The sequence below is a fragment of the Dendrobium catenatum genome, unplaced genomic scaffold (assembly GCF_001605985.2).
Source record: "Dendrobium catenatum unplaced genomic scaffold, ASM160598v2 fragScaff_scaffold_1448, whole genome shotgun sequence".
Taxonomy (NCBI): Eukaryota; Viridiplantae; Streptophyta; class Magnoliopsida; order Asparagales; family Orchidaceae; genus Dendrobium; species Dendrobium catenatum.
The window spans coordinates 800783-816552 of record NW_021319910.1 but is presented as its reverse complement, the minus strand read 5'-3'; the positions used below and the strand labels follow the sequence as shown (position 1 = coordinate 816552).

The window sequence follows — 15770 nt, the reverse complement described above, 5'->3', positions numbered from 1 at the left end:
TGTATGTAAATCTCCCTTTATTTTATTATTTTAATATAGATTATATAATTTTTCTTACAATCTCTTTTTATATTTTTTTTCCTTTTACAACAAATAAATATTTCTCGTTTATTATTATTTTTCTAACAAAAATGCTTCCTTTTTTCCAGCTAAAAATTTCGTCATCGTTCGTAACGGAGCAATTAATTACCGGAGGACCACCACGCAATCACCGACGTCGCTCATTTTACACGCCTTGGTAGATATTTAAGGGAGCATGTGCGAATTTTCTTCAATTCAAAAATTTTTTCCAAAAAAAAAAAAAAAGAAATTGAGGGATTTTTGGAAGAAGGTAAGAGATTTAGGTATCGTTTGGGACTGCTTTCTAAAACAACTTTCTATTATAAAAATTTTCCGAACTAAAAAATTTTATACTAGAAAACTGCTTTAAAAAGCATTAAAAAGTTGTCCCAAAAGAAATATTGAAGAACTTTATTATATTTTTTTTGTGTTCATCGCCAATGAAAACCATCTAAAATCACTGTAGTCATCCGGCTATTATCGATATGCTGCTAACGTCTAATTCCATTATTGAATGAAAATTGTTCAACCGTAAACACCTAACTTCTATAAATCCTATAATAGAATTGCATAACAATTGCGGATAAAATTGTGGATAAAATTGAATTTTAGTTTCTATAATTATATAATGGATCATTATAATTGGATTAGGGCCATCCGTTTTCCTTCATTTATTAGATTTTTTACGTAAAAATTTTGGATATCTTACTATTTTTATCTGTGCGTCTACGACTATAAATTTTCTAACACGTAATATATAATTATCTCAATTTATCCTCTTAGGATTTTTTCAAATTACATTTAGATAAATGAGTCTAAATTTAGAATTAATTTGAAGTTGATCTCAACAGAAGCTTTGAAATTTCATCGTCTTTAACCACTCTCAACGCACTGTTCTATTTTATATATATATTCCAAAGCATTTTCTATAAATAAAAATTACCCGTTGAATCTTATCGAGATTACCAGCCATTGGACCAGTCATCGTCCCCATCTCTTTTCTCCTCATTTATAACAGCCAGATCCCAAGGTTTCCCATCCGCTTCCTCTCTCTCTCTCTCACGCACGCACTCACTCTCCCTCTCTCTCTCTCTCTCTCTCTCTTTCCGGTGATGGCTGTTGGCAGCAGCAGAGACGATCGTCTCATTGTGAGTTTCGGCGAGATGCTGATCGATTTCGTGCCGACGGTGTCGGGGGTATCGCTGGCGGAGGCGCCGGGGTTCATAAAGGCGCCAGGAGGCGCTCCGGCGAATGTCGCCATCGCAGTTTCTCGCCTTGGTGGCCGGGCAGCTTTCATGGGGAAGCTCGGCGACGATGAGTTCGGCCGGATGCTCGCCGCGATTCTTAGAGATAACGATGTCTCCGACGAAGGTGTTACTTTCGACGCTGGAGCGCGCACGGCGCTAGCTTTTGTTACTCTGCGCTCCGATGGCGAGCGGGAGTTTATGTTCTATCGTAACCCTAGCGCTGATATGCTTCTTACGCCAGCTGAGCTGGATCTGGATCTCATCCGCAGGGTTCGTCAGATTTCTCCCCTTTTACCCCCTTGCTGGATTCTAGTTTTTTTTAGATCTTTTGTATAAGCAGGCTTTAGAATATTTTATTTACAGTTTTGCCCTTCGATACATTCTATGGTTCTAAGTGCTAAAACTACCTTGACATCTCAAAAATGTTTTTTTTTTACTTTTATTTCAAGGAAGGCTTTTCGTTTGCTTTTTTTTTTTGTAGATCTTTTTTTTTTTGTAGATCTATATCGCTTACATGGATCTATATCATTTAAACGATAGACGTTTATATAAAGACAAATAGGCAGTTGCTTTATATTTCCATGAGGGAATCGTTCAGGATCCTAGCTGAAACTTTTATTGCAAGATAGGGTAAAATTATGGACGTTCATAAACTAGTTATTTACAAAATCCTGTGAGGAATTCCAATAGAGATTTAATGACAAATTTCTTCAAAAAAATGTTTTTAAAATCTTTTGCAACTTTTATTGTCAATGTCTACACTAGATTCAGATTTGTTGTTAAATGCAAAAACGCAAATGTTGATCTATGAATTAGTCTCTTTTTTACAGATTTGTTCCTCAGAAAGAGTCAATTTTAACCTATGGTTCATCTCTGAAAGCAAGTCTCAAAATTTGTAGGTAAGGAGGAGATAAATTTTAATGCAAAAATAGGTCCGCAAGATAGAGTTTTTTGTCGTAAAAGAAAATTCCTTTGTTTTTTGGATATTGGGAATGGATCAAAGTCTTCCAGAACCGGAAGAACGTTTAAAGATGTTAATTCTGCGACTATTAAATTAACCTCTTGTTCTTGTGAGGTTATTAAGGAGTGCTTCTGATTCTGATATCTTTTTTTTTTTTTTTTTTGAGTGGTGTTCTGTTTCTAGAGTAGATTTCTTATCTTTGGTGTCATATTCCACTAGCAGGAAAATCACCATCCTCTCTATTCATTTAGATTTCAATATTATGACCTTCAAATCTTAAACCAAAATTATATATTCTTTTAAATATCATTAAAACTAGTAGAATATTTGATTTCAAGACTTTTTAAAGTTTTTATGATTATCTTTTGAATGCATCAATTTTTTTTTGCAAAATATGGAGATTTTGAAAGGGCTTCAAGTTGAAACCTTGATGATATTTAGAGCCCATTTGATGATTATGATTGGTGAAGAACATAGATAAAGTTAATCTTTTAAGAGATCTTTATAAAATTTGATTTCTTAGGGTATCTTTTTTTTTGTTTGATCATCCTTGTTTTTTTTTTTGCATTTTGATTAACGTTAATTATAATGAAAATTGTTGAAATTCAAATTGCAAGTAATTTTCACCTAGATCACAAACTATATTATAGGAGAGTCACCATTCTCTCTATAAGTGGAGAAAAATTCATCTCATGCTTATTTTATTCCTTAGGATGGTGGCAGGGTAAACTTTATGCTAATATTTTAATAGAATATTTCATTCTATGTTTAAGCTGTCAGAATGAGTTATTCATATCGCAGATCTAGGAGCTGGCTATAATTAATGGGACCATTTGCAATATTAATTATTCTGTGCAGACGTAGAGCTCATTCCAGAGACCAATTAGAATACGCCATGTCACCCTTGTGCTTGGTACTGTGGCTCGGTACTGTTCGGTACCACTGACGTATCCTGTGATTGGTCTTCAGACGACGTTCTGCGTCCGGTCTCCACAGAATAATTTCTCCATTTGCAACGGATGGTAAAGGATAAGGCCGTATCCTATGATTCGCTTTATTTGATGCTTAAAACATTGCGTAGTTTGTGAAGTTTTAGAAAATTACAAGTAGTAGCCTAAATATTTACGTATTGTGGCTAACTTTTTTGATGTGACTTCTTCCTAAGCCTTTTCTTTGTAACTTATCTTATTATAAGAGTTTAAAGGTCACCGGGGAATCCATGGCTTTAGCTTTTGGACTATAGGATTCTCTGTATTTATACAACTTTTTTCTATTGTTATGGGCATTACAAAGCATCCATGGATCTGGGATAGCTAGACCATTATTTATAAAGGCTTAGCTGCACATTTAAATCAGTTGTGTCTTTTGTAGTGATATTTTGTAGTAATTCGTTGCATCAGGTGGTCCAATTTGATACAAAGTATATTTCATGAGTTCAAATTCCTGAGGCAATAAAATAAGAAAACAACTTCCATGTCTCTTGCAAGTTCATGTTGGATGATTAAGTTATGGACCATAGAGGAGTATCGAGAGGACAAGATAGCAACTATCATCATGTCTCATCCGTGTCTACGGTGGATGATTGGGTTATGGATTTTCTTTTGACCATGGTAAATGATTGAGTTATGGGCGTTATAGCGCACCTGTGGATCATGGACAGCTGAACCATTGATTATAAGTCTTAGGCTTCATTTGGGACGGCTTTCTTACTGCTTCTTAAAGCAGCGTTCTAGTACAAAAATTTTAATTTTTTTAACGAAAAAATTGTTTTAAGAAATAGTAAAAAAACAGTACCAAATAAAACCTTAGAGTGCATTTAGGATAGCTTTACTTTATAAAATGCTCCAACGCATTTGTTAGATTACAATTTTCTTGATTTTCAAAAATTTCTCTGGTAAGAAATAGCTTTCCACAATTAGATACTTACTAGAGTTTGGTAGTACAAGAAATAATGGCCATAACTGATTTAAAAAATTCTGCTTATCCACATCAATTCCATGACTAATTCTATAGATAGCTTCAACTATCCCAAATAGACAATTAGTTGTGCCTTTTCCATCTGTCCAGGCTTTTGTAAGAGTTAGGTATGCTGAGTGGTTCTATGGCAAAAAGCCTCTGGAATCTACATTGGGAGTAATTGTAGGATTGCATCAACTATAGGTTAGTTTCTGGTTTGATGAGCAGGGTTTTAAATTTGAACTTTAAAAATAACATTGCAATGAAAGATTTGTATTTTTCTATTAATTCGTTACTTCTGCACGAAGGATTTGTGTAATTAAGAACAAAAATATATATGGAGGAGGTTTTTCTCGTCATAAAATCTAATTCTTTGGCTTGCAGTGTTGTAACTTCTGAAAACAAAAAGTGATTAAATTGGTTGCATTTATGTTTTTGTAAGTTTTTAGCAAGTGAATGCAGCAATTCTTTTCCGTTTCTCTGGGCACACATTTTACAGGAAACTAAAAAGTGTTCTTCAGATATAATCTGACTGCTAATATTGTCTTTTTACAGGCGAAAGTATTTCATTATGGATCTATAAGTTTGATCACAGAACCGTGCAGATCAGCTCATTTAAAGGCCTTGGAGGTTGCCAAGGAAGCAGGAGTTTTACTCTCGTATGACCCAAACCTTCGGCTGCCGCTGTGGCCATCTGCTGCCGAGGCAAAAGAACAAATTTTGAGCATCTGGGATCAGGCTGATATCATTAAAGTTAGTGATGTTGAGCTCGAATTCTTAACCGGCAAAGATTCCGTAGAAGATGAAGTGGCCTTGTTGCTTTGGCGGCCAAGCTTGAAGCTTCTGCTGGTTACTCTTGGTGAGAAGGGATGCAAATATTATACCAAGGTAATCTTTAACATCGCTATATTAGGCATTTTAGTTTTTTTTAGAGAATGTTTATTTTTAAATCTGATCCTTTATTTCTGATTCTGAGATTGTTTATGCTGATTTGTTATTTCTAAGAATTGAATGAAAGGGAAGCCAATATAAATAAATAAATACCTATTTATAATCCAAGAGTTAACAATAGGCCTTCAGCCCAAAGCAAAGCATTATTCTACGATCACTATCACATTCAAATGCAATCAAGTAAAATATCCCATGTTATTAACTTCTTTCATTCAAAGGTTTGACTAAGGCTTAGTTTGGGGCGGTTTTTTACAGCTTCTTAAAACAGCTTTTTAGTACAAAATTTTTTATTTTTGTACTAAAAAGATGCTTTAAGAAGCAGTAAAAAAATCGTCCCAAACGAAGCCTAAATCACTGACTTATACTCTGAATCTTCACCACCAATTGATCTTCTTGCCCAACCTGTAGGATTTTCGAGGGGCTGTTGACGCCTTTAAGGTTAGCCAAATTGACACCACTGGAGCTGGTGATGCATTTGTTGGTGCACTACTCACCAAACTCGTTGATGATATGTCAGTATTACAGGTAATCTAATGTACTCTATGAACTTATTTAGTTGGATTTTCAACATTATAAATTTTACTCATTTTGCATTTAAAACCCAATTTTTTGTTATGTTGTGAAGCCTAAACAATTTTTTTTATATATTTCACACTACAGGATGAAAAGAAACTAAGAGAAGTTCTGAGATTTGCAAATGCTTGTGGAGCAATCACCACCACGAAGAAAGGAGCAATTCCTGCTCTGCCCAGCCTTGCAGAGGCCCTGGCTCTTGTGGAGAAGCCATAGAACAACATCCCCAACAAAGCCTGGCCTATTTTTGCTTCTCTTTGCTTGCATAATAAGCTTATTGTCATGTTCTATGTGCACTTATGGCCATCAGGCAGCTCTATTTCTTTTATGTTGTGTCATGATTTCTTCCATGTTTTCTATCCAATGTTTGTGTGATAAACTTTTTGTATTATGTTGCAGTAACTATTGATATTTTGTAAAATGTAAGTGAAAAGCTTATAGGAGATCTCAAATTCTACACTGCATTCTCTTAAACTCTGATTTCTTCTTGGCTTAAACTTGATTTTGATTAGTTAATTGAACTTGAGTTTAGTTTTAGGAGGTTGAGTCTACTTATTTATTATGAAAAAAAGGATGTTAATGAGATTTGTAATAATAAAATGGTTTAACAAAAGCATAAAAAATAAGAGGAAAATAATAATAATTTAGTTGAGACTTCAAAAAAATTAGAAATTTTAAATTTTTTTAAATATTTTGTACTTACATAAATGAATAAGAGTATTTTAAGAGGTATATTAATGCAGTGTATATAAGTTTAAAATCACTCAATTTTGATGACACTTGGCATTTAAATGCTAAATGAATGATCAATGATCAAGAGAATCAACATAGGTTATCTAGCAATGTGTGGAAATTTAGATTGAAATTATCAAAATATTGTTTCAAAAAATTACAATAGATTCTCATTCTCAACACGAAAGAAATTTGAAATCGAGAAGAGCCTAAAGTTCAAAAAAAATTAAGATTTTATCCAATGATTAATGAAGATGATCACAACTAATTATCGCTCGATCATTGTTATATACTTGTTATCATTAGACCGTCATCACACATGACCATCATTGTCCACCAACAGAATTGACAACTACTAACATGCATTTCTCTCTTGACCATCGTCATCACCCTCAATTGCTTCTTCAACAATATCTACTATATTCACAAGAGGCCTAACTAGTGATCCATACTTTGTAATCTAACCTTCACCCATCTTGGGGAAGAGTGAACTTTTATAATCTCAATTATACAATTGATTATTTCAAGTACACCAAGGCTTATGACTTTACCCCTTTTTGAACTTTCACATAAAATTAGTCAATCTTATGAACTTATTTCACCTATATGTGCAATAGATCTTTATTTAGTACTAAAATAGGCATTCTAATTCTATCACTACAAATTTCCCACCATAAAATAGTTAGTCATTCTCTATGGGAATTAATCCCAATATTCTATAGGCCTAAGGTTGTGTTAGACCAGTCCATTGGACCGATCCAGCCGGTCCAGACGTGACCGGCTTACGAGAAATAGGCGGACAATTCTCCGCCTCCTGTACGTAGGAGCCGACCGCCCACTCTTCAAGAAGCTATTTAGGAAGATTTTTGAACGGAATTGGATGGAACTTTCAAAGTAGGGGTTGTTTAGAGATTTCCTTTTGGATTATATGCATTAAATAATTTATTTTCCTAGGATTAGGGCATCTTGAATTTGGGTTGAATTTAAGATCTCTTAGGTTTAAGTTTTCTTTAGGTTCTAGCGGCATCTAGAGATTTGGAGAGATCAATCCTACTCTCGAATAGAGAATCAATTGTATCCCATATGGGTTTAGGAAATTAAGCTTAATTCTCCCAAGTTTGTGATCAAGCTTAGGGATTAAGGCTTAGGATTGACTTGACTAAACCATAGTTGCCTAAGTGGGACCTAAGAGGCAAGTTAGCCATTATGAGTCTATGGTCAATGTTTGGATTGGCCTAGGTTATGCTAGGTTTGAGAATTTAATCAATTCTTCCAATTTGACCAAGGACAAAGTATCTAAAGCTAGGCTTGACCATGAGAGATTTCTTATAACATAATGTTACATAGCAAGATATAGGACCAACTTAGGTTCGTTAAAGCAATATGATCTTCGTTTAGGAGAAATTATTCAATGCAAAGTCTGAATGCAAAGCTACGTCCGAACTATGGGTGCACATAATGTATTTATACTATAAACTTCTATTTTTATATAAAATTTGTACACCGTGTACACTTACATGTCTAGATACAACTCTATATCTGAACTCCACAAAATAATCTCTCTTATTTTAGAGTACACTAACGAGTTAAGTTAAACTATACTAAGTCTAGGGCGAATTGAATGGGATCAAACCAACTAGGCCTTTGTGAAAACCTTGATTCAAAACTTAATTATTTTACTCTTGAGTTAATAATAAAATAATATTTTCATCTTCCAAAATTTTTTTTATCATTATTCCCAATTACAAAGAAAAAAGCCACATTTAAATCCATTTTTTAGTGCTAATTTCAAAATAATCCCTAGAATTTTAATTATTCCAATTACCTCCTTATAGGTTACATTTATAACAATCACATTGAAAACACAAATGGTATAATTAGAAAAAAAAAGCCAAACTTTAGAAAATATGAAGAAATGAAATCATCAACTAAAGTGAAAATATTTGGCATCACATAACAATATTTTTGGGTAATAAGAGAGGAAAAAATGAAGGTAGAGAATATGATAAGAGACCTTTTTTCCCATCAGTTTCTCTCTATTCTATTTTTCTTTCTCTTATTACTCTCAATAACTTAGAAAAGTTAACAGAAGGGAAAAAAAAAGAAAAAAAAAAAGATTCATATGTACAATTTGCTGGAGCAAATTAAGAAAAAAGCCTAACTTGCAAGGCTCATATGCAGAGTCATAGGAGGGGGTAGATTCAAATTCATGGAGAATCAGAGAAGGAAACCTGCACAATTTATAACATCATGAGAGTCTTGGAATACAAACCTCAATGCAAACAATGAAACTAAAAATTCTCATTTGAGACAACTTTCTTACTGCTTTCTAAAATAACTTTCTAATAAAAAAAAAAACTGTTTTAGAAAACAACAAAAAAACTGTCCCAAATAGTCATATACATCTACATTCAATGAAACAATGTGTTCAAGAGGTTTTCAACGTGGCAGAATTAAGATTTCAAGTGAAGATTAGATGAAGGCTTCGTTTGAGACAGCTTTCTTATTGCTTCTTAAAGTAAATTTTTAGTACAAAAATTAAAATTTTTATACTAATACACTGCTTTAAGAAGCAGTGAGAAAGTCATCCCAAATGAAGCCGAAGAGACGCATCTCAGATTTAGACAAATTTCCTAAAATATATATGTACAGAAGAAATTAAGGGTAAATTTTCTATGATTTACAAGTGGGAGCCATCATGTCATTTATATTAGCTGTTCAATTTAATTTTGCACCTATCATTCAAGTAATACTTGTTGGAGGGATCATAATGCTAATGAATTCCAGCTGGGCAATATAAAATTAATCTCATTTTGTGATAAATCTTCTAATTCAGAAAAAAAAAGAGCCTAAGGGGGCCGAACTTAGAAAATTTCTGAATATACTGAATATAATATTTGAAATTCAAAATTAAAAAGGAAACAAAGCTAACCTATATCAAAGCCATGCTTGCCGCCTGTGCTGGCTCTGGAGAAGGTAACATGAGCGAGCTATTACATAGCATGGCAGAAGAAAACCAGCAAACTGCAGAGATATCTGAAGATTGAATCTGTTTGTTAGGTTCTAATAGCCATAGAAACACTTATATAGAACTTCAGTAGCAATAAAAAATATAAAAATTAACAGATTAGAAGTGAAAATGAGTATATTTTCTTGAAACAAAACAAACTAATCCACCTAAAAGACTAAATTTTTAAAGGAAAATGGCAAACTGACAATCACCAGTGAAGATTAATTACATATAATTCATATATTTTCTTAATCTAGCCTTGTTCTTTGAAAATAAATATAAGATGTATTAGCTAGTTATTCTCTCTTGATACAATGCAAGAAATCATTTCAGTAATTGCTCATTTCGCCAAATAGGAGAGGTTAAACTTACATTGAAGAAGGCAGACACATCCTGAACCATCAAAGGGTCGCTTGTGACCATGAGAATTTGGCGAAAAAATAAAAGCAGCATCAACTACAGAAAACCAACAACCGCTTTCAGAACTCCATACCGACTAAGTTCATAAATCCGACCCAAAATGGATTGGATAAGGCTAATAATGATGATATAAAAGGATTATTAGTGTTTAAATGGTATTAGAACATACAATAAGAGCAACAACTCTGCAACAGGCAATGCCACTGTTATGTGCAGCTGCATAATCTTCATATTCAGCTTGAAGTAACTCCTGCTCTGCAGCAGCAATCGCCAGGAAATGGGAATCATGCAAATCAATCCTTGGACCCCAGGTTTGTCTATCAGGAAATTGTCAAAAAGAGCATTTCAGATTATGAAAAAAGATTTTTTTTTTTTTCCTAAAAAAACAAGATAAACTGAATACTGCTAGTTACAATCCCAACTTATCAGCTGGATAATAAGTTAGATATCTTATTCTACAATTTTATACCAATAAGCTAGTTAAAGTTATTTTGTTGATATCATATCTACCCAGAAAAAAGAAAAGAAAAAAAAAAGCAACTTCAATATTAAAAAATTAGGACAATAGGAATCTTATGGCTCAAAACCATGCTACAGATTTTGCATTGTTAACTTCGAAGTCAGTTATGGAAATAACCAGTCCTTATCCCAAAATTGAAAACTCTCTGTTAAAATCTCTTGTAAAGTTGAGCCAGAGAGGAGTTCAGAGTAATCTTTCGTATAGCAAATAATTTTCCTTTGAAAACAGATTCTAATTAAGGCCAAAACATCCTATGTTAATGATGAATTTGTCATCAAAATGGAATTTTTATATCCAACCTGTCGATCCCTAATTATGAGCAACAGATGTTAGACCTTACCAATTCATGCGGGGCTGTAGCTGATTTTCACTGCTATTGATCTCTTGTAGCAGGGTAAGGGATTGCTTAGTAGTTGATTGCCTGTAGCGGAATTCCAAATCCGCTTATTGTGGCGGATGCAGGATTTCTATAGCAGATTTCCTAATGATGATCTCCTCTACGTTGGATTTTTCTTCCTATTGTGGGAATTCAGAGTACGGATTTTCTGTGACTTAGTTATGGTTTCTTTTCCAGGAACAAGCAATGAATACGCTATGATTTACGTATTATAGATTTGAACGAACAGACCTTTTGAGGAAAATCTATAAATAGAGAATATGAGACATGCAATCGGATATTTTTTACTATAAAAATTTCTTCAAGATTCAAACCTCGTGTTTCAGAGGGATGCGTGATTCCTTCGAATTTGGTGGATGAGCTGCTAATTAATTTTGAGCAAATTGATAGGAAACACTTGAATATCTCAAGAATTTCCTAGCAATCTTAGGAAAACAGCGATAATTCTCCACAAAAATCCACACAAAACCAGGAAAACAATAGATAATGTGTTATTTGATGAAATAGAAACGGAAAATAGTAAGATACAATTGATCCTCTATTCGAGAGGATGATCTATCTCTCCCAAATCTCTAGACGCCATTAGAGCCCAAAAGAAACCTAAATATAAGAGATCTCAAATTTCAACCAAATTCAAGATGCTCTAACCCTAAAAAAACCAACTATTTAATGCATACAATCCAAAAAGAAATCTCCAAACACTCTATATTCAAATTTTACTCCTAACTCCACCAAAAATTCTTCCTAAATAGCTCGATTGGCCCTAGAGTGCGTTCGACGCGTACAATAGGCGGAAGTTCCGCCTGCTTTGTCTATAAGTTGGTCCCATATGGACCGGCTTGACCGGTCCAGTGGACCGGACCGGTCTAACAAACTCCCCTCCCAAAGCCCCACCTTGAGGAATGAACAAATCTGCTATTTAAGCACTTGACTAATACCATTATACACAAAAATGGGCTGACACGAAGTCAAACGATCCTTTGCCTCGAGCATCTCCTTGATTAATCTCTCAATCTCTTCGTTCTTGATTTGGGGATGACGGTATAGATGAACACTAATAGGTGGAACTCCTTACTTCAAGATGATAACATACTCGCGTTCCCGCGAAGAATTCAACCCTTGAACTTGCTAAAACACATTTCGATACTGTTGATGGGGTGGTAGAATCATGTATGTTGCTTCTATCTTCTCCCTAACTTTTTCTTCTTACAAATTATGCTTCACCATTTCCGATCCTTGGAAGTGGCTCCAAAAGTAGCATCCCCTCTTCTTCCTCCACTATTTCCACCGCCTGATTCTCCCTCATTATTCCCTATATCAGGGTTACTCACATTTTCTTGTTCGGTCAACGATGCTCTCACCTCCGATGTTGTCGGTTTAGGTCGGCCCTCAAGCAGCTTCTTTATCAACTCCTCCATAATGGCAAATTTCTCATCGATCTTCTTATGGATGGCTGAAAATAGATTTTTGAAATCTAAAATCTTTTCTACAAAATTTAATTTCAATTGCCCAATCTCGCCTTCCAATACTTTTACTTTTCTTCCACTATGAGTGCCTGGATTGAACAACTTTGATACCAATTTGATAGGAAACACTTGAAGATCTCAAGAAATTCCTATGGATCTTTGGAAAACAACGAGAATTCTCCACAAAAATCCATACAAAACTAAGAAAACAATAGCTAATTTGTATTATTTGATGAAATAGAAACGAAAAATAACAAGATACAATTGATCCTCTATTCGAGAGGATCTATCTCTCCCAAATCTCTAGACAATGCTAGAGCCCAAACGAAATCTAAACAGAAGAGATCTCAAATTTCAGCCAAATTCAAGATGTCCTAACCCAAGGAAAACCAACTATTTAATACATACAATCCAAAAGGAAATCTCTAAATAGTCCCTACATTCAAATTTTCCTCCTATCTGCCCAAAAAATTCTTCCTAAACAGCTCGGTTTGCCCGAGCGTGCGTTCAGCGCGTACAAGAGGCAGAAGTTCCACCTATTTCATCCATAAGCCAGTCCCTTATGGATCGGCTGGACCGGTCTAACAGAAATTCATCTCCATGTACCAATATGAATCATGCATTTCTTATCATGGTAACTTCTTTCATTGACCAAATTTCTCCTACTTGTTATTGTTTGCTAGTGCTATTCATTTTGTTCTAGTTTGACACAAAAATCTATTTATGATGTTTAAATTATAGTTACAAGATGGTTAATTCAAATTTATTATGAATTTTCAGATTTATTCGATTATAAAATTGTCAATTGGATTCGGTTAAATTCAGAGAATTGAAGAGGCAACAACAACAACAACAACAAGCCTTTATCCCACTATGTGAGGTCGGCTACATGAATCCCTTTTCTCCATTGTGTCCTCTTAAAAGTCAAATTCTCGTTTAAATCTAACAAAGAAAGATCATTTCTAATATTTTCTAACCAAGTCTTTTTAGGCCTTCCTCTACTTTTGTTAACATAAGACAAATCTAATACCTCTACTTTCCTAACCGGGTCATGAGAATTGAAGAGGGAAAAGTCTTAATATTATTGCATAAAGCTCTCCCTATATATAGATCTATAAAAGATACTTTAATAAGGAAACAATAATTACAGAATAATGCATAATTGATAATTGTACATTTGTACTAATATAATCCTTCTTAAATCAGCCACCCAAATATGAAAGGAGATTGGCATGATCCAGATACCATGTTGGCCATGGGATCAAGAGGTCCTATGGCTGAGATGGTTGGGGTGATATTTGACAGATTCTAATGCATGAATTTACTAATAGCAATAAAAGAAAGAAATTTATTGGCTTATTTATGTATTAGTAAACTATGAATCCCAATTTCACATATGATTTATATAATCACATCATTCCAATTACATTAAGAAACTCTAACCTAAATCATCTTGCATCAAATTGGGCATCAAAAGTTATGGTTGCATCATCAAGTCAACTAAATATAGGATAAATTAGTTGGGTCAATAAAAAATAATTAATAATACAATTTCACAAAATTGTATAAGCTACTATGATTTTATACAAATACAAAATAATTATCATAAAGTTCAAAATTATTTTTCTACATTTGATGAGACGTATAATAATAAAAAAATATTTTGGATAAGTGTTACTATTAAGTCATCAAAAGTTAATATAAAACATAGACAAAAGAAGCAATACCTATCATTTGATGATTATAGGAACCAACTGCATGATCAATTTAAACATGGTAAACAAGGTACATATAACAATTTAAAGTAGGGTCAATTACAGCACATTGGAACAAATGCAACAACTTAAAAAATCCAAGAAAACTTTAGTTTTAATTCAAACTTCAATGAGTTCGATTTAACTTTATTTCATGAGCATGTTTCAAGTAATTTCTTATATTATTTTCTCTTTATCTCTCCTCATTGTGAATCTGCAACAAATCTTCAGTTTGGCAATTCCATATAATTTGCTCCTACTACTATTTTGGATGATGAGATTATAATCACTGTTTATTATGGGTTCTAAGGATATCTTGTTAATTAGCAAGAAATACCTTTTTGATGACTTCAATTACTTTATAGTAAGAACATAATTTGTGTTTAGATTTACTTCATGAATGTCATAAGATCAATACGTTGAAGTCAAAATTTTTTCAAGTTAAGGCAAATTGCAACTAAACTAGCGAATTTCTAGCGCCACCAATGCTGTTGATTTTCTAAAGTAGGTTAAGAATTTCCTAGTCGTTGGTTGTTGATGGCGGAGTTCTAGTTCTCCTTCTTGAAATTGGAGCGGAATTTCTATAGTGAATTTCCTAAAGTTGATCTCATGTAACATATGTAAGGTTATTTTATTGTGGGAATTCAACAGGAGGGTTTTGAATTTGGTGCAACTATCTAACTTTTGCAGAAGTCATCTAGACTTGAATTTTGTCTTGGTGACTTGTTTTTTTTTAACCTAACTTTTTGTACATAACTTGCCAAAAATTTGCTAGTGCTCTTAATTTTGTTCAAAGGTTGACGCAGATAAGAATTTATAAGTGGTGATTAAATTACAATTTATTGTTAATTTTTTATGATTAATATTTATTGTTAGTTTTTATTTATTTATTTGATCATTAAATTATCATTTCAATTTGAATTCTCATATTTACTATTTGCATTAAAATAAACGAAAATCATTGGTTTATTTAGTGGTTTGAGGACTATGAATCTTATTGAAAGACAGTGGGACCCAGAAGTGCACGAATTTTGGTGGAAACTATTGAGCACATTGATTTATGGTTCTCACCATTAATCAATCCTCTTAAAATATTTAGATTATAATATATGTGCCTCCCTTTACTCTTCTAACAGTAGAGTGTCGGCCCCTCTTGGAGACTTTTTTTTTTCATTTTTCTGTAGCTTTGATTTATTTTCATTATAAGACTATTGCTAATACCTTATTTAAGATACTTCTTGAAGAAAGAGTTATTATATTATAAGTGCTTATGCTCCTCAAGTAGGTTTGGATATGAGTTCTAAATTAAGTTTTTGGAACGACTAAGAAGAATTAATACAAAAGATACCTCTTGAAGAAAGAAATTTTATTGGAGGAGATTTAAATGGACATGTTGGTAGAGAGGTAGATGATTTTAAAAGCATTCATGGTGGCCATGGATTTGGAACGACGAATGAAGGTGGCAATACCATATTAGATTTTTGTTTAGCTTATGATTTTTCAATTGCTAATATCTTATTTAAGAAAAGGAATGAGCATCTCATCACTTATAAAAATGGATATAGTACGACCCAGATTGACTATTTTCTTATTAGAAAATTAAATCGTTTAGATTGCAAAGATTGTAAAGTTATTCCGAGTGAAAATTTTTGTACCCAACATCGATTATTAGTTTTGGAATTTAAGATAAAAGAGCATAAAGTAAAAAATAAAGTAAAAAAAA

General features: G+C 33.3%; 2 protein-coding genes across 2 annotated transcripts in view; one reads left to right on the top strand and one right to left on the bottom strand.

The window, feature by feature from the left end:
* The first annotated feature begins 1022 nt into the window (after positions 1-1022).
* LOC110095303 (probable fructokinase-1) lies at positions 1023-6226 on the top strand. Its single transcript, XM_020820783.2, has 4 exons — positions 1023-1577; positions 4780-5112; positions 5584-5700; positions 5836-6226. The coding sequence occupies exons 1-4, from the start codon at positions 1173-1175 to the stop codon at positions 5962-5964; spliced, it is 984 nt and encodes a 327-aa protein (XP_020676442.1). The 5' UTR covers positions 1023-1172; the 3' UTR covers positions 5965-6226.
* Positions 6227-8377: 2151 nt separating this feature from the next.
* LOC110095297 overlaps positions 8378-15770 on the bottom strand; it is a 19361-nt gene continuing 11968 nt past the window's right edge. The window contains exons 4-7 of the mRNA XM_020820772.2: positions 10080-10227; positions 9863-9946; positions 9413-9516; positions 8378-8711 (exon numbers count right to left, since the gene is read on the bottom strand). Coding sequence (XP_020676431.1) covers positions 9418-9516; positions 9863-9946; positions 10080-10227 — 331 coding nt within the window. The 3' untranslated portion in view covers positions 8378-8711; positions 9413-9417. The remainder of the gene's footprint in view (positions 8712-9412; positions 9517-9862; positions 9947-10079; positions 10228-15770) is intronic.

Excerpts from the sequence above, each read along its gene's own strand:
- LOC110095303 (XM_020820783.2), top strand. The coding sequence starts at position 1,173 with ATGGCTGTTGGCAGCAGCAGAGACGATCGTCTCATTGTGAGTTTCGGC. Across the intron at positions 5,113-5,583 it reads GATGCAAATATTATACCAAG|GATTTTCGAGGGGCTGTTGA; the intron begins GTAATCTTTAAC and ends CCCAACCTGTAG. Across the intron at positions 5,701-5,835 it reads ATGATATGTCAGTATTACAG|GATGAAAAGAAACTAAGAGA; the intron begins GTAATCTAATGT and ends TTCACACTACAG.